The sequence below is a fragment of the Cyanistes caeruleus genome, chromosome 5 (genome assembly GCF_971803275.1).
Source record: "Cyanistes caeruleus chromosome 5, bCyaCae1.hap1.1, whole genome shotgun sequence".
NCBI classification, from domain to species: Eukaryota; Metazoa; Chordata; class Aves; order Passeriformes; family Paridae; genus Cyanistes; species Cyanistes caeruleus.
The window spans coordinates 59,269,303-59,291,246 of NC_141705.1; the positions used below are offsets into that span (position 1 = coordinate 59,269,303).

The 21,944-nt window shown below is 36.5% G+C and overlaps 1 protein-coding gene across 5 annotated transcripts in view; it reads right to left on the reverse strand.

Annotated features, from left to right (window-relative positions):
- LRBA (LPS responsive beige-like anchor protein) overlaps positions 1-21,944 on the reverse strand; it is a 367,479-nt gene that overhangs the window by 232,859 nt on the left and 112,676 nt on the right. For all 5 annotated transcript variants that reach the window (XM_086889595.1, XM_086889593.1, XM_086889594.1 and 2 more), the window contains 2 exons: positions 17,586-17,650; positions 6,029-6,137 (listed from right to left, as the gene is read on the reverse strand). In XM_086889595.1, the coding sequence (XP_086745721.1) occupies positions 6,029-6,137; positions 17,586-17,650 (174 nt within the window). The remainder of the gene's footprint in view (positions 1-6,028; positions 6,138-17,585; positions 17,651-21,944) is intronic.

The window sequence follows — 21,944 nt, forward strand, 5'->3', positions numbered from 1 at the left end:
TGCCTTTGTAAAGAAAGTCAGGCTCCATGAGATTTCTTTCAACAAGCCACTCAAGACACAGACAAGAAAGAACCAGGTAATCAAATCTGAATGCCAAAAAGATATTTAAAGAAACACAGGATGAGGTAGGGCAGATAGGAACATCTTATGATGGCGTTTAGATGTATTCCCACAGCAAAAGATAAGTTCAAAGACCTACAGAGAGCAGATTATTTAAGCCTATTGATAATTTCTAGTGAATAATCTGTAACAGTAGTTAAAAGTGGGGATAAACCCTCCTTTTAAAAGGAAATTTATCATTCACAGGAAGAGAAAAATAAGTAGAAATGTTAAATATATAAAAGAAGTGAGAAAGGACACAAAAAGTTGAAATCTCAAACATTCTAAAATACTGTTCATTACCTTCCTGCATATTTTTTTTTTCAAATTACACTTAATTAGTCTCCATTATTTCACATGAGACAATCCCAAAAATTGCAAGGAATAAAAGAAATTTCATCTCCTAGTGTGGAACTTCACAACATATTGCAGTAGAACGAAATTGGTTAATCCTCCTATGGACAAAAAAAACAATTCTCCTATGCTCAGCACTCTGTGGAGTGTTTATAATAACTCAAAAATATGTTTAGAAATCAAAGTCAATTTTTTTTCTTCCTTCTACCGACAGACAGATGGTGCTGTAACACCTAAACGTCCCAAATCAAAGCGCAGCATTTATTTAAAAATGTAAATTTGAGACAGTCAAGCCCATTCATAACAGTATCTGTAAAGTGTTATTTTATCATGAGGGAACATCTAACTTCCTTCATGTTGCCCCATTACATTTTTGCAGTCTTAATGACAACTTTTGGATGCATTCCTGCAGCTTGCTTTATCTCCATGTGCTGTGGAGAACCATCACTGCTGACCCACTCAACAGAGAATTCCCACTGAAATCACTAGAGAATATTTTTTTTTAATAAATAAGGACATTACTATTAAGGGTGCCGAAAAACACTTCATATAAAAGGATGTTTCAAGAGCCACAGAAGAATTTTTTGATGCACAGGTTCTATAACAAAGCAGCTTTTGTTAAAAACACTGGTAAACTATGGAGAATATAGACCTAGTCAAGGATTAAAAACTCTTTCCCACAGTAACTTTTTATCTTATTACATATAGAAGCAACAATCATCTACAGAAACTACAAGAACACCAAAAACCTTTCCATAATTCTTTCAAGGGCTCTCAAACATTCCCTTTGACTAACGGGTATTCTGCCAGAACTGACTTGCAGTAATTTTTAGTCACTTCCTCTGATACAAATAACGTATTCCAACATTTAATGCTTAGTGCATCAAAGGGGAAAAGATATGGAATACAGATTATCCATCAAGGGAAGCACTGGATTTTACCTTCTGCCAAGGAAACAAAAAACAAACAGCTCCACTCCATCCAAGTCACTATTGGAATGCTTGCCTAGCCTTGCATCCCACCTCTGTCAAGGCAATACCAATTTTAAGATTGATTTCTCAGCATGAGCTATGAAGTAAAGCATTCTGTTTATTACCACAGCCTGTAAATTGACACTGAATAAGAATTAAAACTGTGAGGAAGTTCAAGTCTTCCGCATGAAAAAACATAACTGAACACAAAAAGGCAACAAATTTTACAGCAGCTGGAAATGCTAGATTTAATTATTGAAGAGAAATCATGCAGAGAAGTTAGCTGCCTAGCATGATTTATAACAAATGCAAAGGAAAAGTCATGTGAAATTCTCAGTTAATCAACAGAAACAGGCAATAACAAGAATGCCAGCACTTTCTATTTTTATGGATGACAAAAATTTGAAAATAAGACCAAAAATTCAAGGGGATGCACCACACAATCTTCCAAAAATGACACTCTGAGGAGGCAGGCTATTTTGCCAATTAGAGTAGCAGTAACATTTTACTGAAAAAACTACCAAGAGATTTGTTTTCCTCAGAATGAAGAATCCTTGTCCACCCATTATAGAAAGTTTTTGGAAAATTATTGTGTGGCGCTCTCCGCTGCTCTTCTACACACACCATAATGTATAACATTGTGAACAGTTTTGTATTGCATGTTTTTCCCGGTTTCCTAACATTACATGTGAATCTTTCATGAAAAAAAAAAAAAAACCAATAGAAAAACAAGACAAAACAAACAATGAAAAAAAGAAACCATGGTCCTGGAACAGTCTTCAAAAAATACTTTACTCAAGTATTGAGACTTGGTATCACAGATTTTTGCTTAAATCCAATAGTGCCATCCAATAGCAAACTAAAGCTTCACTAGAAAGATGAAATACTGAACAGTCCAGGCCTAAAAACCTTGCAGGTTTACTTAATTTAAAATTCTATAAATATGTATATTCATCCAGAAGTACAGCAAGAGATTTATATAAGACAGGAGGCATAGCCAAGGCAATGGGCACTCCTGTCATAAATTATAAAATAAAGTCAATTAGAATACAAAATTCCCTCCCCCTCCTCACACCAAATCCAATTATTCCCATAGGCCCGACTCCACAGCAGTCTGCACAGATAATCTAAGACACAGTGAGAATCACCACATTTTTCAAGGTCATTTCTAGAAAACAATTTGGGTGGTAGCATGAAACTATGATAAAGGGATTCCTCTTCAGGATTTTCAACTCTGCCGAACACCAAGGCTGAGATTTTGAAAAATACCTAAGAGACATGTACATATAAATTCCAGGGACAATGGAGAAAGTCTAAGGTTATAAGGTATATGTTAGAAATGCTCACATTCCCACATTCACTCAAAGAATGTGTATTTAATTTCTACTTCACTACAAAATTAGTAGAATATTCCTTCATCAGGCTTCCTTAAGGCACGATCACACTGTAAAATGAGTATGTCTCAGGTTTCCTGGAGACCTCCCTATATGTCTACATGCATATATGGAACTACACCTTATACAGGTAGCCGTGAAAAGACTTTTTAAGCTTCTGAAAGAGAGAAAATTACCATGAGAAGACAGAAAGTAGAATAGAAAGGATTTCTTTTCTATTCCCTTCAAGTTTAAATCTATCTTGCTGAGGCACTGAAGTTTTACTGCATATCCAAAGTTACAGAACAAACTGAAACAAGCCTGAAAAAAAAGAAAACAAAACTTCCTTCAGAGACTCTTCCCATGTTTTTGGCCGTGCTACTGTATGGAAAAGGTTCTTCATCATTTTACCAATTTAGGGTCCCACCACACAAAGACAGAGCAAAACCCAACCTGAGATTACACAGCAAAGCTCACATGTGCTGCATTTGCTATTGCTTCTCTGTCTCCTCCTGGATGGGAAAAAATGATAGGTAGACATTTCTCAAGCCACTTCTGTACTTGCAATGAATTAAGAACCAAACAGGAGTGGCACCCTGTGCAACTTATAAACTATTACCTGTCAAATAATTTCTTGCATCACATTTCTAAGATGCAGTTTTCCGCACAGCAGTGCCTTTCCTGTATTACCTATTTTCCTAGGCTTTCCCTTCCTCTTACAATGACCATCCTTACCCCATTTATAACTGAATCTATACTATTATACATAACTAGAGAGCTTCACTGTGAAGCTTGACTATATTTCCCCTTGTCTTTTCCTGCCTCTATGTGCTCCAAATACCAGACTTCAGTTTTAAAAAGTAAAATCCAATTTGCCTTCTACTTCTAAACTCTCCTTGCATGTATAGTGCAAACCTCTTCAAAATCTGACTCAGATATTGCAAGGCTTCATCTTCATCTTCATTCAGAAATGGAGAATTACAATCAAGTAGCAGTAAACATACTAAAGATCTTTAAAAAGAAAATTGGAGATTGGATTTCTTGCTGACCTAGTGTAAACATGGATTATTCCATATGCAATGTGAAGCACCAGATTTGCAAGTCTGAATAAAAACCAGGTAATAGTTCTTTCCTTATTTCTCATCTGAGGGCCTTTATCCCTCATCAACCACTCTCATCTCCTTTCTCCATAGCACTCAGAGGGCAAAACTTTGTTCTAATGTGAACCACACATGCCAATCCCATCCATTTCTTAAAATCACCTGCAACTAGTAATCACCAGAAGCACAAAACATTTTTAATGTGATCAAACCCACATGTCCATATACATAATTTTCCATAATGATCCTTATAGGATCATTGCTCTACTCACTTTCTTCAGCTATGACATCTTAAGACTTGGACAGAAAACAGTGCACCAGAATTTCTGATTGTTAATTGTCTGCAGACTCAGACAGCTATGACTAATAGTTCCTCCTTCCACAAAGGAACACAACACTGACTGAAGTCTGCCACAGACATCAGATTCTTCATACTTTTGGTAGAACCCAATAGTTGTATATCCTCCGTTTCTACACCTGTAGCCTTGCTGGATCAGTTTTCCAGCACAGAAACAAAACTAAACTGGATAAGCAGACTGCTGATATTTGAGTACACCATTTTCCATTTAAGTTCCACCTGATGAGTTAAACCTCTTGAGCCACCACCACCACTAAGACAGGACAGATTCAAACCAGCATTGGCCTAAAATATCAGCCAACTCTCATCCCAGAGACTTGTAACAGCAGAACTCAGAGCTATATTAAAAATGTAAGTTGATGCTCTGTTTAAATTTATTCCAGATACCATAAAAGCTATCTTGAGGCTGAAGTAGGGCTAAGAGTGCAGCTGTCACTGAACAATTGTATTCACAGAAAGCCTGCATTTATATGACAGAACCCTTCATTTCTCTCACATTTCCTACATATACACACCCCTCTTTGCGAATAGTTTGCATCTGAAGGAAAAAAAGAGGGCTGCTCTTCTAATCAATAACACCATGTCATGCATGGAGCTTCTGCATAAATCCAGAGCAGAAGATGTCAAGCATGTCCCAGTCCAGTGATTATCAGGCAACAGAGTAAAAGGATGCACTTTTCATCTCCACAGGACTGTCGCCAAACCCTTGATGTAATAAATGAAACATGCCTGCTATTTCACCACTGCAGAACGGTACTGTAGATACCTTCCAACATCTCTGTTTGCAGGAGGGGGTAACTAGCTCTAGATGAACTGCAGATATGTTATTAGACAACGCACAGCTTGAATCCTGGGGCCAACCCAGATGACCTTTAGAACATAAGCACTGTCTAAGACAAATATGCTTTCATCTTCAGGGAGTATTTTTTCAAGTAAAGATTTAAGAGGAAAACAGTTTAGAAATACGTTAAGCACAAATGTGCCTTCAATCTCTTAATGCCTCATTTTAAAAACAAAACCACAAGTAATATCGCATGTCAGAAGAAAGACAAAGTATTCTTTAAGTAGAATATTAGTGAATTGAGAGAGATTTACCTTAATTTTCATTTACTCAATAATTAAAGCACAGGGAAAGCTGATATGCAATGTAACCAAGATCCTAAATTGGAGGTATGACCAAAGTGATTGAGAAAACAGGCTTGCATTTTTGTTAGAAGTAATATAAGTTTATTACAAAAACAGAGACCCTCATTTTGCATTAGATACCCTTAAGTGGGGTGAAAATATGAAAACATAACTAAACCACACTGAGGCATGTATAACATAAGGAGAATGGGTTTAAAGAGGGATTAAATAGCATATGATACAAAAAGAAAAAGGAAAGCAATTTCTCATTTTGCACTTCACAGGCTGTTACCACTTATCTTCAGAAAAGTGGGTATTTTCAGACCTGTATCTTGACTGTGATGCTAAGTAGCTTTAACACATACAGTGAAATTTGCTAAATGGAAAAGAGTAGCACTGGTATGATAAAAGTCTTTCTCCTACAATCTACAGTGCGCACATTTCAACAAGTTCTGAGCTGCTCTGCTCATCTTGTTTTTCCATCAAAGCTGGTGGCAAACTTATCAAATCACCCTACAACTGCAAAGCATCCTTCAGAGCAGAAAGGCCTGAGGCCTGCAAAGCCTATATCCCAGCCTGAAATCCTTAAACTATAGGATGGTTATGCTTTTGTGTTTTGCTTTTTTGAAACAAGATTTCCTTTCTTACCTCAAATTCAGCATGGCGGTTAATATCCTCTGCCCTCTGTCTGCTCAGGATAAATTCTGCTTCATTAGCCACTCGTACCAGATGCTCCTTCATGGTTTGACTCAGCAGCCTGAGGACAAAGAAGATTTAAGAACTGCCTTAAGAGAATGAATTCCAAAAACAAAGAACTGGAAATACAGTGTGCGTGTATGTGTGTGTGTATATATATATATGCAAATATGTTGGGCTCTTATGAGTGACTTTATTGTGCTAAGAAAACAGTATAAATAAGGCTGAAGGGTAATTCTGTGCCAATGACTAAAGTTGTATTTCTACAGTAAACTAAAGTGAATATTAAACAAAATGTAAACACTCCGGACAGTAATTTGTTTTGTTACGTGAAATAGAGATACATTAAAAAAAATCTTTCACACCCACCACAATATAAAGTAAGCAGTTTTTGTAAATAAACATCTACTGTTAAAGCTCTAACACAATTGATGAAAAATCTAAATTAAAGAAATGCAATGCAATATGGTTTTTCCTCCAAATGCAAGATTGAAATTTTACAGTAAGAATACATTTTAGTAATATTTTCAGGATTATAAAACATTCTCAGCCTCACAAATGAAATGCTAAGATATACATTGTTCCAGGTTATGTACAGAATAAAGCAGTAATTCAAACTGAGATTTCTGAGGCCTTAATAAACCCTGAATGGCAGTAGAGCTGACAGATTGAATTACAACCCAATTATTCTCTGAGTTCACATATTGTTACTAAAAACATTTCCTTTTTAATTAGTTACATTGGGATTCATTGTTGGGGGGTTAGGTGTCTGTCCTGTTGTTCTGTCTCACCTATGGAATTTTTACCCATCAGTGGCAGGGAAAACCGGGTTCCTGGTACTTCGTGGGTGCTTGAAAAACACAACGAGTTTGGCTGGGCCCAGGGGGGAGGGGGCAGCTGGGGGCTGGCTGGTTTCTTCAGCTTCAGAGCAGAACACTCGCGGGAAGCTGTTGCGGCTGGGAGAAGGGAATTCGCCATCACCCAGACGGAGCTGCTGCTTCTGCTTCTCCTTCTTTCCTCTTTGTTGGTGGCCTCGCACCCCCTGTCCTGCCGGGACGTGTGGCAGTGCCAGCCACCGCCGCGGAGCTGCTGATGCACCTCAGCCACCGGCCCAGGATCTCAGCTCATCCCTGCTGTTCCAGCCGACTGTTCCTCAGAGCCTGCAGGAGCACCGGGACTGCCCGCCCGAGGGGTTTGTGAAACAAAGCCTCTCCTCCATCCCATCTCAGCTGAGAAGGCTGTCACGGAGTCCCTGGTTCTGTTTTCTTGCTAATGCTATAGTTATTGTTGTTTGTTTCCCTTGTTATACACACTAGTAAAGAACTGTTATTCCTATCCCCAGATCTCTGCCTGAGAGCCCCTTGATTTCAAAATTATAATAATTCAGTGGGAGAAGGTCTACATTTTCATTCCAAGGGAGGCTCCTGCTCTCCCTAGCAGACACCTGTCTTCCAAACCAAGACATTCATAAAGTTGAAACTGGCTATACAGAAGCCACACTGTTTTAGAAGGCGCACATTTGCACAGGATCACTCAAAGATACACCAGATAAATCCATGACATGCTCTACTGATTAATTCTTTAAAACATCTGTTATTTAACCTTTTTTTTTTTTTTTTGGTAAGGCATCCAGTTGTAGAAAAAGGAGTAGCAGAACATAAAATCACTTGCTTTCCTTGCACATATAAACAGAAATACATTTCAACAAGTTCAGAGTGCACTGAAAAGCTTTCTTTACAACCACAGGATTTATTATGCAGGCTGTCTTCTAATGCATCCAATATTAATTTTAACCCTGATAACTTATTTATCTGAAATAAGGCTCCACCTGTCTCTTACAGTATGTTGGAAAGAGTGATGCTCTGCTGTCTCTTTTCCTATGCTTTCAGAATGCCACGCTTGCAGGACAATTTGCAGGTCACATGCCTGCTCCCATGAGAAGAAATCCAGAGGCAGAACAACACCTGAAGCTCATTGTTCACTGCCCCTCTCATTCCAAGGCTCAGAAAACTGCACCACAGCAGCCACATGAGGCCATCAGCTCAGGAACCAGCCAAGTTGGTGGATTAGTTTCTCCCCATAGATCAAGTCTTGAAATAAGGAATATGCACAATTCACTGTTTGAGGCATGACATCACCTTCTGTTTGGGGAGGCATGTATAAAAGCCGCTAGCTTAAAGCCATGCTGCAATTCCTTTTTTTTTTTTTTTTCTATTTTTAGTCACTGCTAGAATAGATGTAGCTGTTGAGCAACAAACATACAATTCTGCCCATTTATCAGCATGCATTAGTGACAAACCAGCAACAAGAAACTGTAAGCAATTCCATAGTCCGGGCAGATTCCAAGTGTTTGAGTCCTTCTCCATGATCTCCAGTAGCACACTCAAATCTGACACATAAGCATTTAAATAAACTTTTTTTATTGAACTAAGAACTGTTAAAAAAGCCTAATGGGATCACAAATGCTCATGTACTACAATATCATATATTGCAAGTTGCATAAAACACAGTTGGACAGTATTCCATTCTTTTCCCTGAGTTCATCAATACCAGTATCTTCTGCTAGCTTGATCGGACTTTGAAAAATACCAGCTGTCCTCTAAAAGGTCTACTTTTAATCTAACACTAATTATGCACTCTGAGTCCCTCTTTTCTTAAATCTGTTTAGGAAATCACCCTATATAATAACTGTTTTAACACTTTACAACATGGTTTTCCTTTTTATTGACCAAACATAACCAGTAAGTAGCCCAGCACCTGCTGTACACATCCAGAAAGGATGGATGTGTTCCAAACAAAGCAAAGAACGGCATTCCCTCACACAAGAACAACATTGTTCAAACAGACCAGAAGTGTACTAGTGAAAACAAATACACTTCAAGTTCCAGCAAGAGCTTTGTCTCTCATGCATCCGTTGTCTCTTCTGTCACCCCCAGCTCCCCTTATACTCCACATACTTTCCTCACTTTCTCTATGATACTCCACACAGGGGTAGGCCAGGTAGATGAAACTGAGACATGATATTTTTTTTTTACTTTAGTTTATTTAAAAGCTTTTAAAATTTAATCTTTCTTTTCAGTTCAACCTTTTCCAAACATTGCATATGCCTGAATTAGCTTTCTTATAACAAACAATTCAAGTTGCATTATCATCTAGAGCAGTCTGGAGTCCCTTTATGAAAACAGTACCCACATATATGGCATACCACTCAGATTTCTATTTTGAATTTAGCACTTAAGTATGGAACTTCAGAAAAATAAATATATATATATCTTTACATAAATGTAATGATGGCATGATATAATAGAGGAGTCTGTAGACATCACTGAAAATCAAAGGCAAGCATGAGCTCACAGCACCTGTATAAATGAACACACCTCTATTTATATGTTTAAAATGAAGTTTTAATCACCTACTAAACACAAGTTTTGGGAACCTTGGCAGCTGCTAGTTTTCCATTTAAGGGAAACAAAATGTTGAACGGAAATTTGTTATGTGTAGCTCACTGCTCTTAATAAAACAACTGTTCCCAGGCAAGCAGACCACTGCTGAGGCAAGGACAGGAATGTGGCTCTTGCTGAAGGATTAGCTCATCTCCAAACTACACACAACACATTTTGTACATGTGGGAGAGCCTATAAACTGAATTACCTAGAGCAGGTAAATTTGAGGGACAAACACTTCCTTCTAAGGAAAAAAATGTTTAGAAACATCTGATTGTCTTCACTAAGACACTAAGTGGCACTTCATGGATTTTAAAGGATCACAACGGTCTTTGCTAGTTCCTGCTCTGGCCTCCCACACAAATTGATCATGAATGTCTTCCTGAAAACTATTTCATTTCCTCCATCAAGTCTCTACCTTCTGTTTGCACTGTAGGAGAGTTTCCAGAAAGAAACCTCTTTTTTTTAAGGCTTGAAGCTTATAGAATCATAAGTTGTTTACAGTTGGAAGGGATCTTAAGAATAATCTCCAACCCCCTGCCATGGACAGGGACACCTTCCACTAGACCAGGTTGCTCAGAGCCCCATCCAGCCTGGCCTTGAACACTTCCAGGGATGGGGCATCCACAGCTGCTCTGGGAAACCTGTGCCAGACCATAAAGGTGTTTTACACTCCCAAAAAATAGTTTTATAATAAGGCAATTACTGTCAAGTAAAACAAAAAACAAACAAACAAACAAATTCCCTAACTATTTGTGTGCTTTAATCCTGATTTTTTTGCCCAGAAACTAAATTACATTCGTTCTTTTTCAGTTAAGTACAAATTTCATCTAAAACACATTAAATACTTTTTCTTACAGCAAAAGGACAGCTTTTCTTTCTTTGAGTAAACAGACAGATTGTATTTTTTGTCTTTTTCAAAGTATGCACAGCCAAGCTTAAAGAATCTCAAATCTAATAATTTCCTTCTTGCTGACGCTTCATAATCTCTGTGTGAAGATCCATGGACCATGCTTGCCTTACATATTCTCATATCTGCTAATTTTTTTCAGTACTATTCAACATCAAAATGCTGCTTAATGTCCTGATTTACACTCCACCTTCCTGACAGATTCTCTTCTCATTTGTTTCTATATATGACATGCTATTAAATTATTATTTTCCTGATCTTAATACAAGAAGAATGTGGGTGGACACATATTGTAGAAGTTAGACATTATCTATAAATGCAAAGACTTTGGATATTGGGGCCACTCTACAGCTTGCAGTGCACACACACCAGACTCAAGGTCTCAGACTTTTTTTCCGAAATGTTTTAGAACACATGCTTAACTTTGAAAAGATGAGCAGCCTAGTAAAAATAAGCAAGGGGATAGATTCCATGCTGGAAGTTAAATATATTCTTGCATATTTTGCTGGGTCAGGAATCAAGTGCTAAACCACAGAGAGAAGAAGGAGTTCCAGCCAAATACATGAGATAGACTGATTTTCATTGTTATGTTGGAAAACTATGACACACAGAATTAAAAGTCTTCCTCTGATTTCTGGCTGCTGAATGCTTAGATGAGAGGTAAAAAAGTCAAGCTTCTCCTTACAACAAGCAAAAATTAAGAGGTACAAGAGGCAAAAAAATAAACAGAAAACTATATGCAAAGCAAAAACAAGTGAGATTTACAAATTCTGGGTTAGTATTACTGATGTGTAACAATTACCAGTTTTAGTCGAAGTTTAAAAACGTTTCTTAGGTAACACTGACAACAGCTGTTTAGGCACAAGTATATCACAAAGTACAGTAGGGAGAGACCATAAGTTCTAAGTGCTCCACAACAGAGAATTCTGAGACAGCCAAGCAAAGCAACCTCTCCTACTTGCACTCCTTCCTCATAAACCCAGCATGTAGAAGATTCTCTGACTACATGGACTTTGATGGGATCTGACTGCTAAGTGCTGGAATTACTGTTGCAATGGCACTTTACAATTGCTTTGTGGAACACAGACACTTTACAGATACCCTACTGAATTCTCAAAAAATATAGTTAGTCCACAAAGTCTTAAAAACTTAAAAACTTAACAACTTAAAAAAAAAAAACAAAGTCTGAACAAAATGATTTACTTAAAATAGGAAACAAAAAAACAACCAAACAAAACAAAAAACAAAACCACCAAAAACCAGAGCCTCAAAGCTGTTCAGACTCACCAAAATGCTGACTTGGACATGTATTAGAATTAAATGAAACACTGTGAAAATTAAATTCATTAAATGAAGAACTTTGAAAACAAAGCTGAGGCAGGGATGCACCAGTCCAATATTTTCTATCTAGGATGGCCTCTTAGGACATGTTAGAGTCCATAGAAAACTGTTGTGTTCACATTCCAGAGCCACTGCAAAGTACTGTGAGAGATGATTTCTGAAAATGTCCCATCAGATAACAATAGTACAGTACATGTATGCACACACAATACAGCACAGATACCTTCTTGTTACTCTTGCAATTATTTATTTCTTCAAAAACAGATGTTATCAAAAATTTCTTGCATTAAAAAAAAATTCAGAACTCCCAGGAACTAAAAAGTGGTTTATGAATTTCCTTTTGCATTCACCCAGCAAATTAATTGGGTATTCTCACAAGCCAGACCTACCTTTGTCACACACACACCCTTCAAAACTCAATGAAATAAAGAAACTTTTTTATAAGTGGTTGTGTACATCACACTATACCTCAGTGCGTACACATGCACACAAAAAAAATTAGGTGGCATTAAGGACCCCACTCAAGTCAACTTACCCACCTCTGAAACACATCCAGGCTACAATTCCTAATTTTCAGCACATTTATAATGCTGTTTTATGTCTAACCTAATGATCTTATGTATTCTTATTCACATATTAACAAAGCTGCTTTTTTTTGTAAGCAAACCAAAACAATAACATCAAGACTCAGAAAAGAAACTATCAAAAATCTCTTTTACAAAAAGCACCTTATACAGAAAGGGTTGTTAAAAATCAAAAAGCAAGGGAATGTGGAAAACTTTTTTTTTTTTTTTTTTTTACAAAAGACTGAGGTGCAGATTCTATGTCATCAGAACCTCAGGACAAGGAGGCTGCAGCAAAGGGAGCAGACTGGCAGTAATCAATTCTACTTTGGATCTGGCTGCATTTATAATTTTTCTCCTGAGCCTTTTTTGGTCAATTATGCACAATCTGTCAGTTATCATCCATTTTTTCATTAATAGCTGTATTTTTCTAAATATTTTTCCATCACAGTAGTTACTCCTATGGCAACACAACCCTCCAGCATTCATTCCTTGAGAGTGACCACAGCACTGCAAGTGAGAGACAATTGAATGGGGCAGCCTACATCTGTCCCCTATTTTCCATTCAGAAAGCATCCAAGTAATTGGCCAGCCAGCTTGATTGCCAAGTATTTCAATATTAAAAATATTTGTATCCATGATTAGTCAAAAGCAATACATACAATTTAAGACAAGGAACAGCAGGTGACATATGTTTAAATTTTGTTAGTACAACTCTTAAATTCCTCCCCACCCCGCCCTCAGCTACAGAAATATAGATGATTATAGAATTCCAGATCTTATACTGTTAGATCTTATGCACTGAAAGATTAATATCAGCTGCATTTGGTTGTTTCTGGAGAGCTTTGGGACTTCTTTTCAGTTTGCTGATGGAGTTTTTACTTCCTGAGGATGTTAAATTTGCATTATGTTTGCCTTCCTTCTTCTCTCAGTAACTTTTGAATTGATTGTGTAATTCCAACAAATATTTTTCATAGAAGGTTATAGTACCTCAAAAATAATAATTTTAAATCCAAGGGAGCACAAGATCCCTTGCAAGTTTCCTCTGGGAAAAGAAAAATAAACAAAACTGTTTACAACTACACCGGAAGACACATTAGAAAATGCTCTGATATAGACGGGATAATTTTGATTAGATTTCATTCCTCATTAGACAACAAAGAACGTGGCAATAAAAAAAAAAGCTACAGAAAAACAAACAAGGATACACTCGTGAATCCTTATGTTTTGGGTTGCCTTGTTTGGATAAGGATTGAAAAAGCAAAGGTAAGGAGAGGAAGTATACATAGATTCTGCAGGTTTAATGAGATTGTCTTTAAACCAAACATTTTGTAACATTTTTTTAGTGAATATTCATTTGCAAGCGTATAAAGATGTAAGCATAGAACATTGTTCTACAATTCTTCAAATGGCCAAGAAAACTGTGCTTGAGAAAATTAAAATTAAGCATCTTCAAGAGTCTCTTCAACTGAAAATTGGAAAGAATAATTGCTGCAGCATGCTTAGGAGACTGATCTCTCAACCCCTGCCATGCCAAACCCATTATCACCCCAAAGGGAATAATAACTGTCATGCCTGGTCTCGAGCTCGAGTATGTTTGTTAGTGCCCTAGCTGATACAGAAAACAAGATCCAACATAAGAGATGCTTCACACTAAATTGTGCTAATGAATTACAGCGACAGCAGAGAGTTTTAACCTTCAGAGAACACAAGAGCTGCTCGCTAACTAGTCAAGTACAGGAAATCAGGCTCTAGCAAAAAGGGCATTTGTACATGCAAGGAAATAAAACAAAGCTGCGCTTGTTCTAGTTCATAAATAATAGCTCCACCATCTTCTGCATAAGGAGGAAACATAATTAGTTCCAGGGTACAAAATAAAAACCAGTCTGGGCACCTCAGAAGTCTCTGAAGGAGAGGGCTGGCCATGGCAGTGAACTAGATCCCACCTAAAGGACGGTTCTGGTGAAAAAATTCCCTCACCAGTAGGTTCTCGGGTTCAGGCTCCAAAATAGACTCTCCCTAAAGAAGGACCCAAAGGTGAAAGGCAAGCACAAAGAATGAAATCCAGACTGACAGAAGTTCAGCAGGCTAAGGAAAACATTTCACAATCTATCCTTCTGCTGCACAGATGGCTCAGTACATGCAGGAGCCATGGGTATAGGCACCTTTTTAACAAGGTTTCAAAAAGCATTAATAGTGTTCCCAGACACTACAATAACAGAGAACAATACTTACTACTTTTTATTAAAACCAGATTAATGTTAAATGTAGCAATGTATTGAAATTTAAGTGTCTTTTACTGCACAGAAAGAGGTTATTCTCCAAATACCTGCTCCTTTACCTTTTCATTTACATTCTGTAACTTCCTGGATTTCTACGCTGGCTTTTTTCTTTTTACTATGCATATAACCTGGACTTCAAAACTTCAGTTGTGTATTTACTTTTAGACAGGTTTACAGTTCCATATTCCCACATACCAGGCTCCTGTTTAAAGATCTTGCAGTTCAAGACTCAAAATTTCACTGAGCACCAACTAATTAATACTGTTCTAAACATAAAGAGGGCGTGATCTACCTGGAAAGGCAGGGAGCAACTCTTCCATGGAATACTTATGAACATGGAGAAATTCAGACCAACACATTCTGAATGCAGCACACACACTGCAGATGTTATGGGTCCCAGAGGCAAACTTTCTGCACATATTTCTGTCCAGGGAATCCTAGCCAAAACATGGCAAGCCTAAACATAAAACTTCCAACTGCTATGAGAGAGAGAGGTACATTCATACTCTTCACATAAAAGCCAAAAATACATTTGAAAGCAAGTAGAAGAAAAGATTTACATCTCCCCTTCTAGACTTCTTCCAGAAAGATTTTCCAGTCATCTTATTTGCTCAATAAAAAAAACAGCAGAACACACCTCAATCTGGAATATCCTACTGCATCATTAGTAAAAAAAATCTAGTAATAAACACTGGGAATAAAACTCTGGTTTACAAAGATTATAGGGTGACCAAATTCCCCCCACCAAGGCAAAAGCAATTCTGTGATTCCACAAATTCTAGGCACTTCTTCCAGTCCTTGCTTTTATTTATTCTCTCATGTCTCAGTGCCCTACAGACAACCTTCCCTATGTGCTGAACCAGTTCTGTCCTTTCTACAAGTATCTTAACATATTTTCTAGCACGCTTGTAGAGACAACTTAAAATTCAGCTTTTATTATATAATTATGCAGCTAAAGTCTAAATCAGTATCATTCAGATAATTTCTTAAGTATCAATTAAACTTCAGCTTTTGGAGTTTCCAAGACTATAATGCTACGGCAAAAATACACCAAAAAATAGCAAATAGAATAAAATACAAGGTCTGAGATGTTTTAGTTCAAGTGTTAGCATATGTGCAAGCAAAATAATATGCAAACTGCATAAAGAGAAGGAAATAGTAGTTCTGGAATACAGTTCCTATCATTTGAGGGAAAAGAGTTTAATTTTAGTGAATGCTGAAAAGCCACAAAGCACCATAATTCAGCAGTAACTATAAAGGCTCCTATGAATAGCAATGGAAGAAAATGGAGACAGATAAAAGGAGCCATTTTTAAGAAATTAATCCCCTCTCCTCTTCACCATAATGAATGTTATGCTCCCACTTTAAAAAAAAACCAACAAACTAAACTATATAAGAAAACCCAACTCTGATACACGTCAGAAATGAAATGAAGTAACAATTACACAGACATTTTCTGCTAACCAAAACCACACTTCCCAGTCTTCAAGGGATCATTTGTCCCTGAGACAACCACTCTGGCTCAGGCTAGACTCTAAGTTATTGATGTTGTTTATGGAGGTGGGGGAGTGATTCCATCTGTCTGTGATGGGCACTGCATGTTTTGAAGAGAAAATAGTCAATTCCAAACAGTTTACTGAGAGAAAGCTTGACCTAGACAAGCTGAATAGCTACTGGGTGACTGCCAGGCACAGCTCAGTCTCAGCAACTGATTTGTCCATGATAATCAACTTACACAGATGAACCTTACATTGTGGTTTACATGTGTGTGGGATCTCTATGTTATCTATGCTAATAAAACATTAATCAAGGGCCAAATTTATAGCAGGCATTTTGTAAGTAAGGTCAAGACAGGTCAGCCTCACATAATAGGAAACAACTATAGGCTAGATCTTAACACTGTAACTGAACACCCTTGTTACTTTACCTTGGCCCTTGGGATCAAGACTAGTAGCAAAATGTTTTTGCTGCCTCAGAATGGTGTTTCCCCTACCATAAACTGAAATGCAACCATTAAAACCCATTAAAATGGCCATTATTTTTATGTATCTTGAGAACATGTATATCTTAAAGAAAAAAAATCTCAAATAGCCATTTTCGCCATTCCTACAAGGATAAACAGATATTTATATAGCATATTAATTTACATGATAAATTATTCTGGTTTTAGTTTAGTAGCTGTGCTAATCACGTAAAATTTATTTTCTATTTAAATTCCTACTAGCTGAAGCTATTCACTAACAGAAGTTACATTTAAATAAATGGTATTTCTTATAATACACCTTAGCTTACTTGTTAATTAATCTTTAAAAAAATCCTTCTGATAAAAAGTAAATATTGCACTTAGTCTGCCTCAACAATCAATTTGTAATGAAGAAAATATTGATGGTTCTGAACACTGACTGCAAGTCAAAGAGCATGGCCTCATCACCTGCTCTGTCATTTTCTATAAGTTCCAATAATATACATATAAAGTTATGGATAGAACATTAAACTAATTGGTAATATTAAGGGGTTTTTTCCCTTAGAGGGACTCTCCTCCTTTGTAGTTGAAGAGATAGGTCAGAAAAAAATGAGCAAACTGGAATCTAATTTTTGAGACAGAGGCTTATCTTACAGTTCCTAGCAGTAATGTCTTTCAAATATAAATTCCCTTTCTCAAGAGATTAGCCGAATACAAATTATAGTTTTAACATTAACCAGTACACAAGGACTGGAAGAAAGAAAATCCATGACACACAGATAAGCAAAGTATTTAATGAAACTTAAGAGCATTAAGATTCTGCAAAATCCCATATTCTGAATTAGAACTGAACTGAACTAATAAAGACCATGAAACCATGCTCATAAAACTCAAAGAAAATTACACAAAAAGGAAGAAGAAACTTTATTTTTAAGAAGTTTCAAGGCACAGAACTCCCTGAAGGCTAAGACATGATAGCAGAGGTGCTATCAAATGTTGTGACTTACCTTCCTTCATTGACAAGCTCAATAAAGGCCAGGCCAGCATTTTTCTGTATAGAGTTTTGCCACTCCTGGGTAAAGACAAAAAAGAAGAGAAAAATAGTTGTATAAAAACAAAACTTGGAAGAGGCATTTTCAGAGACAAAATTGCACACTTTCTTTTCAGCTTTAGCAACTTACAGCACCATCAGCCAACACACAAAGCACTAATTGTGCGCTGATCAGGAAGCAATGAATGCCAGCATGAAGGAATAGGGCAGCATCATTTACTTAAGGTCATATTAAGGGGAGAAGAAAATCCAAAAACATTCCACAAAGGATTCCATCATTTTCTTTTGTTATGTCATGTAATAACCCTGAACTTGCTCTGGTTCATGGATGCTTTTTGCCTTATTAAACCATGATAATGCTAGAAACTGTTTCACATTAAGGCAAGGCTTATTCCTTAGACATGAAGTTCTCTTGTAGTTTAAAGCCTAGTAGACACACTTCCTAATAATAATCCTCACTTCAGCATCCCATAGTCATGTCTTCTCATTTAAAAAAAAAATCTGTTAACAATCCAAATACTGCACCATTAACACACAGTGTTTTAAAAAATGTAACATTTTTAACACACTGAAATTGTGCTAATGGTAGACAAACATGCACTGCACATTCCTTAAATCCAGCTGAACCTTGAATTAAGCAAAATTCTACACCTCTTAAACATGTAGGTGGGTTTTGCCTGAGCCCCACAAGAGACATGGGGGAAAGCAACCAACTCAGATGACCTATCACTGGGGCTTGCTGACCTCATTCGAAAGATGAGAAGAAAACAAAATTAGTTAAAAACAAAGTATATTTTTTAATCCTAGACTACATAGAAACAAGTTAACCTTGTTAAAAATTAGAGCAGTAAATGTGTGTACCTCATCTTTTGGGGAAAATGTAGATGCAAATAGATAGAACAAATACAGCTCTTGATTCAAACTCTAACTCTTCTAATCTAATACAGAAGACTGATTCTGCAGCAGACAGATAAGTTCAATGTGCTTTTTCCACATCACCTTCCTTGACTTTTTACTCTTTATTCCACAAAATAATAATCCTACTGATTATCTACATGAGTATTTCTATCACTCTAGTTATTCAAAAAAAAAAAACCTCATCAGCTAGAAGTGCAAAACAGGAAATATGTCTTAAATAAATTTCAGATTTCTGAATGTAGGAGGTTAATACACACAGTGTCAGAGTGCATTTTTTGGTGCTCAGTGTCACCGAATTACCTCTCAGTCAGTGAGACAAAGGTTTGATCAGACACACACTGAAACAACATTGTTATTTACAACTTAAATCCTGCCCCTCTTCCCCCCCAACACACACACACACAACAAAACAAAGCAAAACAAACAAACACAAAAGTATTTTTGAATTTCAAAAGCAGGGGAGAAATTATAACTGATTTCTCAATCTGTTTTTCCAGGCCTAACATGCTTATCATGTTTATCATGCTTGTCATGTTTAAGCTGTAACAATGTATTAGAATTTTCAAAGAGTCAGAATTAAAAGCAGAATAATTGGAACTTGTGATGTATTATTCATCATATATTATAAATGCATTCTAGTGAAAAACAAAAGCCTTTTAGTTTCTAATATTCTAAACAAAATAGCATATGCAAATAATGCTTCTAAGAAGTTTTAAATGTAGTATCAGGTTCTAAATATTTACCTTACATAATGATAACTGAAACCATTCTTTTAGCTAAAGTGTGAGAAAACTCAAATAAAGCAAAATAACTTTTTCCACTTATGACACTGTCCATCTGTTGTTCTGCTCTCTAAAGAGCTCACAACAATACTTGAAATTTTAATTGGCGAAGATGGAAGCTGCCAAAAGTGAAAAGAAAGTGCATTTATCATGATACTTTTCAGCATTTTTCTCTACATCAGACATCTTCAAAAGAAGGTGTTAGTCTAAACATTTTCGTAAATCACAGCTGAACACACCCTAAAGCTTATTTTAATAGTTGAAAGAAAAGACTAATGGTCTTCATCTTTCATGATCCATTCCATATTTCCCCTCAGTATATGTTCACTCTCAAACAATTACACTCAGTATACATATTGCATTATTATATCAGCATCTTAGTTATCCATCTCCCAGAGGTATTAGGGAAAAAACATGTTAAAAGCTTCAAACTCAACCACTAATGCAACTAAGTAACTACAGAACCCATTTCAGCACTTCTCTGAGGAAGGCCTGTAAGGTAAGATCAACTGAGTCGATAATTTCATACCTGTACCAAGTTGTAGGTAATTGACCATCATTTCCCATGGCTGTAAATGTTTAGTGACCAAGAGACATCATCTGCTTTTAATGCTTTTGGTCACTGAACACTCAACAGTGAGGCAGAGGGAAAACCAAGAAGCACTAGACATGATCACAAATAACTCAAATGAAAAATCACCATGACAAGGAGACAAATAAGAAATCACATTTTATTCAAATACTGTGTCTGATAAGGAAATTTTCTAACTCGTTATTGTGTCACCTATTTCCTTAATAGAAACTATAAGCAGCCCCATTATACACTAGGCAAGGACTAAACCTTTCCTGAAATGGTGCTACAAACCTCATCTGAATTTTAATTTTGTATGGAATAACATATTACATTTCCTTTCTATACAGCAGAACTCTGAAGTGAGCAAAAACACATCCCAGTCCTCTATAGCTTTAATTTTATAACATCAACAAGTTTCATTAGCACATTCTTACTGAGTGCACAAGGGTCATTAAAAGAAAACATTATACAGTAGTGGACTTAAACCCCTCCTTTCAGAAAGTAATAACTTCCCCAAGGTTGGTATCATGACCCATTGTCCCATTTGAATAATGCTAGGGTTATTTAATTTATTTTACAGTGGGGTTTTTTAATTAAGTTAACTAATGATCATTTGTATGACAGCACCAAATACACTAATAAAACTCACAAATTACTGCATTTACTTTTTTCTAGGAAATACCAAGACCAACAGCATTCATTAGAGTTTAACCAAAGACCAAAACATATAAAATACCAAAAGCTGGATTAGACCCTAACCAGCAACAAGATCAGTGTAGCAAACAGTCTTTAGTACTTGTACATCCCATTTAATCTCATTGCAACTACCTGCGTTTGTGTAGCTATTTCAGTCTTCAGATGCATTTAGAAGTCTTTCATGCTACTTGATCCTCATATTTCTTGGTATAAAAACAAGGTACATCTCTAATCACACAACATGATCAGATGAGTGAAGTTCTTAAAAAATTTCTGCCTTGAGTTTGATTTTTTTCTATTTGTTACTGGTTTCCTACCCATTCTGAGTATCCTCATTCAGACCAAATACTTCAGGAACCTCTTATTTACCCAAAAAAGGCTTTTTCTGCAAGCAGCAGATAGCAGGAGCCAGCTTCAAAACAAAGAATGCAGGTGATTCTTTACGCAACATGTAAAGAATCTATCACCAAAAGCATGTCATGGTGATTAACTGTTCAATAGGATCAAGAGAAGACAGAACCAGTACACATCAAAAAAATAAACACATTAATATTAGATAAATACACAGAAACTGCAACCAATTCAGAAAATACCCTGAGCAAAAGTTGCTGGAGAGTGGAGAATATCACACTTGTCTTATTTTATTCTTTTTGAAAACCTCTTTGTGTCTATAGCTGGAGATAGGACAAGAAGCGAAGTGGAGCCTTTATCTAGCCAAATATAACCATTCCTAAACTGCAATCAAACAAATGCCAAGAAAATTTTTTTGATACACATTTTTCTTGGTTTGGAATTTGAAGTGCTTGCCAGTAGGCATCAAATGGACATATCCCTCCTCAGCTGTATACCCTCGGTAAAGTAATATAATAATATTTTAAACAATTATGGAGGGGTGTTGGACCTAGATGTTCTTTGAGGTAATTTTCAACTCAAACCATTCTACAATTCTATGAATACCCCAAAACATACATTCTTCAAGGTATATTACAAACATTTGCAAGACCAACCCATCAACTGGTCTGATGGCTAAGCAATTAACCATGGATCTTGAACAGAATTTTTGAAACATTTCCAATAGATGAAAACTGCCTTATTTCCAACTGTAGGACACTGTTCTGATGCTCTCATTCACATACATATACACATGCATGCTCCTCAAAAATTCACTTTTCTCAGAAACTTTAAAAAAAATCCTTCTAAACAGTTCAGCACATTCTACAATTAAGGATTATATCTAGCAGTTGGAACATACACTCATCAGCCAGTAAAAAATAGAAAATTCTTCTCTAACCCATCCTTCCTATAAAGCTGGTGGAGTTTTTATAATTCGTTTTGGTTATGAAAC